Consider the following 5,879-nt stretch of genomic DNA (forward strand, 5'->3'; position numbering starts at 1 on the left):
TAGCATTCCATGGGGGAATATAGATAATCCATCAAACAGGATGTCTGATGTCAACAGGAATCAACCATGTTGTCCAATGTGAGCAAACTGAAGGTTAATACTGAGGGTTAATAATCTTGCCCAATGAAAAAAAACCGAAAGTGCCTGATGCGGGGCTCGAACCCGGGACCTTTAGACACAGCGCAATGCCTTAACCACTCGGCCACTCCACCCCCCCCCCCCCCCCCCAATTTAAAATTTAGAAATACTTACTTATCCATGGCCTGCGCTTATATGCACGAGGCCTATCATTTTTGTATATAAAAAAACAGGGTGAATGAAACACCACAGACGCCACTACCACATCATCTCATCCATCTATGGTGTTTCATTCATCCTGTTTTGTTTATAAAGGGGAAACCCGAAACGTTCATTTCATCTGTTTTTGTAATTAAATTGAAGGTTACATTCAATTTCACAATTTATTTTTTCGTAATAAACACTATTTTGCGTCGGATTTAGAATATATCCACAATAACAAGGAGCCCATAACAACTTGGATTATCAGACCTGCAAATAGGTACTCGTTGAACAAGTCCCTTTCACATTCAGAAATAGCTAGTGCCGATTATATTTTGCCTTTTAAACTCAATAACTTGATTTACTTCTCTTCTATTGCTTTAAAATGGGCGAATCTAATATAATTTCTGTAAGAAGTCCTTCAGAAACATGAGGCCCCAAGAGATACAGAGTTTATCCAGGATTCTGTAGCGTGAAACGGACAATAGCAATTGCTTACTTGCCTTTAGATAGGACGCTTGTCCACCGCAAAGTACTTTCCGCCAGATATATAACAAACCCACCTAAGATATCCCTGCCGGGTTGACAGGTAGGGGAAGGGGATGGAGGGATAAGAAATAAATGTCGCCTGAACTTATGATCGACGTCGGTCCTTTTGCCTGTGAAGCGAGTGCTCTACCAACTGAATAATCGGGACATCCGAACACAATTTATGAATATTTTAATTTCTAAATTCCCTTTTTGTCTAGTTTGTGACCTTTCGCCTCAAAAAGGCATTAAGTCGGGATGGTTAAGATGTTGTAAATATCAGACTTGTGTTGAGTTTGTATGTTTTATTGAGGAGAATGGATACCATATTCTAGGGTACTAATGCCAACAATTTATATTTTTGACCGGATTAACATTTAATTTGGCTTTGAAGCATTTGGTTCGCTACGACATGATACCGTTTCAAGACGATTGGTCACATTTATTTCCTTTTTTTTTTTTTTGAGGAAAGGGAAGAATTTTTACTTTTTTTTAAAAAGTGCGTAACAATTTGCTGTGTTTATTTTTTCAACAGATAACTAATGACGTGGGAGTGATTCTGGATACACACAATGTGGTATAATTGTCATTAATTTGTTTTTTACGGAGAGAGAGAGAGAGAGGTGGTATTCTAATCAAGTACAAGTACGAGTACTATTACGAGTACTACTATTACAAGTTGTAACCGAAAGAATAAAAATTTGCCCAGCACCTTCTGACTACCAACAAGCATCCATTGCAACAAATTTACCACACACAGTTTACACAGACGTGATAAAACATCCCCTACTGTGTAATATTATCAAAGCATGTTGTTCATTTGTTGTTTTTCCCTAAAAGGATTCAATAGTCTGATGTCACGTCCGCCCAGCTAAGAGCATCTTGGTTCTAAACAAATGTAAATGTTACTGCTCGAAACTCGAAGAAATAAATAATAATGTGAAATTGAATGTAAGCTTCAATTTAATTACAAAAACAGACCAAATGAACGTTTCGACTACCACATCATCTCATTCATCTGTGGTGTTTTATTCATCCTGTTTTGTTGATAAAGGGAAAACCCGAAACGTTCATTTGATCTGTTTTTGTAATTAAATTGAAGCTTACATTCAATTTCACATTATTATTTGGTTCTAAACAAAGAAAATCGGTACTTTTAAAAAATTATTCATGCTGGCTAGAACTTTTTCACATTGTCATGTGATCAGAATGTGTAAAAGTCAAAACATGATCAGATTTATAATGTTTTGGCCCTCTGGAATTTAGTAATGTATTTATGTCTTTAGTGTTTTTTGTTGTTGGCTGAAGAAGGGGTTTGAGCCCGAAACTTTCCGTGTTTGGTATTTTGTTCTTTTTTTTTTAAGCTGTTATATTCACTTTTGTTTCTTACTTTTTACATCCCAAAAACTCAGTCTTCTTGTCGGCAGTCGAGGCAGGCTGATATTGAGGATTTTTTTTCCTTGTGTTTTTCTTTCTTGATTTGCCTGGCACTCTCTCATCGTGGCCTTCATGAAGTTATGGCCTGACATTGACCAAAAAATGACGTCAAAATGCAAGTCTTTTGCCACAAAAGAAAATAAATCGTGAGTTGTATTCATGAGTTCAACCAATGAAATAATTTGTTTCCATGAGGTCTACTTACGACAACTCACTAGGCGGTGCAAAAACCAAATAATGACGTCAAACTGCCAGTCCTATTGGATTTCAGTGTCAGGCTATAACATAACGATGGCTACGGTCTCATGCACACCTTTTCAAACCTTTATTCATTTTACTGTGTATAGATAGTTCGAAGATGACGTCACTCAGGCCTTTGTTATTGTTTTTTTGCCATCCGCGTTTATGAGTACTTCTCATTAAGCTGTATTGACCACACTATAAACGATCATGGTTACACACAGTTTTGTGTGTTGGTCCGTTTTACTTCCGGATGGCAATGTTGTGAACTCCTTGGCCAAGCGCATTTTATCTATAGAAGAATGTTGAGGCTATCATGGACAGACAGGTATACGAAAGAGGAAGTGTTGGAGAAGGTGAGAAAGGGAAGAATATTGACCGATACCATCAGAAAGATGCAGTTACGGTTTCTGGGACATGTGTGGAAAAGAGACGGAATAGAAAAGTTGATAACATCTGGGATGATCGAAGGAAAGAGATCTAGAGGAAGACGAAGAATGACTTATTTAAATAACCTAAGAATGGCCAAAAGTGATTTTAAATGCAACACAGATTTCATGCGCACCGCAGAGGATCGTGATTCGTGGAGACAGCTGACCGGCAACGTGCTCAAGAGCACAAGCCATGATGGATGATGATTCATTTTACACCAGAGCGCAGTGAGAAAATGTACAATAAAAAGCTTTTTTATATGGACTTACCAATGCGCCGCTCAGAGCAGGACTTGAAAAAAAGTTGAGCTTTTATATAGCGCAATATCCACTAAACGTGATCAAATCACTTTACACTGGTTCCTTGACCAAAGGAATACTTAACACTTAGGACGGGACATGACGGCTGGTAGGCGATATTATTATAATTTTTTCGGATAGAGACAACACTGTTAACGGCCAGGTACTCATTTTACACCTTAGTACGGTTAGATAATGCGAGTAAAGAGCCTTTTCCAAGGATTCAACTATGCGCCAAGCGAGGTTCAAACCCGGGAACTGCCGATCCGAAGACGCCATACCATTAAATCACAGAGCCGCACCATTGTACAATTATATTCATTATTCTATCTTGTTTCACTGATTTATTAATGGTTTGTATTTAGGTAAAGTACTCACAACATCCACCAGCCGGATATAACGTACAAACATGCAAATCTGTGTGCGACCTTTACGTTTTGTAGTCTGATTGATATAATTTTGTGATAGCTAATCACCAAAATGGTTGTATAGATAGTTCGAAGATGACGTCACACAGGTCTTTGTTATTGAACTTTGACCCATAACATCGATTGTGTTATCTGATAGTGAACAAACAACATTATGCACCAGTCGCTTATCGTTGAACAAGGTTTGCACAGACACACACACAAACACACACACACAAACACACGTACACACACACACAACCACACAAACACACACACAAACACCCAACCATAAACAAATACGTCTGACGATGATAGTCCTTACCTACATTTAATACATTATTGCAGGTTTGATAACCTAATGCAATTACGGGCTCGATTTAGTATTGTTATAATGGACACTATTTTCGCTTAGTTTGAGAGAATTTCCATTACAACAATGATGTTTGACAATCTAGCTTATAGACCTACAAACACATATTATTTCACCTTAAACACAGACAACACTCCCATAAATTCAATCATAAAGGGGGCACCTTCAACAACCAGACTTAAATCGAGAAGACCTTTCCACCTAACAAAAATGGCAGACTTCAGTGTGGAGGAAAGCTGGAGAGAAATGTGGAACAGGGAAACACCAAGAGGAGGAAACATCATTAAAGATCCAACCAAAAGAGTGCCTGCATTCAATAACGCCAGGAAATACTGGGTTTCCTCAAATCGCCTCTTAACAGGACGTGGCAGAACTGCATCAAATATGTGCAGATGGAAACTTGGAAACAGTGATACCTGCCAGAAATGTCAGACAGCCCCAGAGACCAGCGATCACATCGTCCTCCACTGTCCAGTCACTAAACTTGAAGGTGGCTACGAAACCATCCTTAGGGCGGAGGAAGACTTTAGAAGCTGGGTTGACGAAATACATTTGGAGGTGTAGCCATCCGCTACTACTACTACTACTACTACTACTACTACTACTACTACTACTACTACTACTACTACTACTACTACTACTACTACTACTACTACTACTACCTTTAACATCATACTTTATAATTAAAAACAACCCCCCCCCCCCCCCCCCAATAAAATGAAAACAGAAAAAAAACAAAAAAAAAAAAAAACAATAAGTAAAAAAAAAGGGAAACAGAATCCCATAAGGACAATGTCTTCAATCGCACACTTTTCCTATTCATGATTTCTCAATAACTTGAGAAAGCTATTTACAAAGCAACGTTTGGCACTATAAATAGATACATATAATATCACATGACGCAGACAACTAAATAATATCTAAAATTAGCGCACGAAACAAGATCACGAGTCTCGGAAAGCCGTACGTTTGTATGATGACCCAGTTCAAAACAAATCTTAATGTGACCCACCGTCTCAAAACGGTATGATGTCAGGATGAGTCAGAACCCAGAAAAGTGAATATATATCCTCTATACAATAAAGCTCTAGGCGCATAACAATAACATCAATCCATTCAAATTTCTCTTTCTCTCTCTCTCTCTCTCTCTCTCTCTCTCTCTCTCTCTCTCACACACACACACACACACACACACTCTCTCTCTCTCTATCCATCTATATATATATATATATATATATATATATATATATATATATATATATATATATATAAAACAGAATGTATGACGGTATCTAAAAATAATAACCCACCAGCCTGTGTAATAACAAGCAGAGGACAAACAATACAACAAGTTGAATGTTTCAAATATTTAGGCTTCAATGTAACATCCAATGGAAAATCAGATTGTGAAATAAAGAAAAGAATAGGTATGGCGAAGAATGCATTCAACCAGCTGCATACAATTATGAAAAACAGGAATATTAGCATGAAAACAAAAATCAAAGTCCTGGATTGCTATGTACTGTCTGTGCTGCTATATGGTTGTGAGAGCTGGACCATAAACAAGACCATGGTTAAAAGACTGGAGGCGGTGGAAATGTGGTTTTACAGAAGAATGATGAGGGTGTCATGGATGGAAAGGAAAAGAAATGAAGAAATTTTAGAAATGGCAAACAGAAAAAGATCACTGATAACAAAAATCATCAAACGCCAAATGGAATTTTTAGGACACATTATCCGCCACCCTGGTTTGGAAATACTCGCCTTGACTGGAAAGATGAATGGAAAAAGAATAAGAGGAAGACAAAGAATAACGTATTTGAAAGGGATAAGAACTTGGACAGATGAAGCTGAGAAAGGTGGCGCTGCTTTAATAGAATTGGC

The 5,879-nt window shown here is 37.8% G+C and overlaps 1 protein-coding gene across 1 annotated transcript in view; it reads left to right on the top strand.

Moving 5' to 3' along the window:
* The window catches only part of LOC144959713 (metalloprotease mig-17-like), an 8,947-nt gene extending 6,813 nt beyond the window's left edge, over positions 1 to 2,134 (top strand). Inside the window, exon 6 of the mRNA XM_078892393.1 lies at positions 1,343 to 2,134. Coding sequence (XP_078748519.1) covers positions 1,343 to 1,350 — 8 coding nt within the window. The 3' untranslated portion in view covers positions 1,351 to 2,134. The remainder of the gene's footprint in view (positions 1 to 1,342) is intronic.
* The last annotated feature ends 3,745 nt before the right edge of the window (positions 2,135 to 5,879 follow it).

Source organism: Berghia stephanieae, chromosome 14, assembly GCF_034508935.2.
Source record: "Berghia stephanieae isolate SIO BIC M18660-M18661 chromosome 14, UCSD_Bste_1.3, whole genome shotgun sequence".
In the NCBI taxonomy this organism is placed as follows: Eukaryota; Metazoa; Mollusca; class Gastropoda; order Nudibranchia; family Aeolidiidae; genus Berghia; species Berghia stephanieae.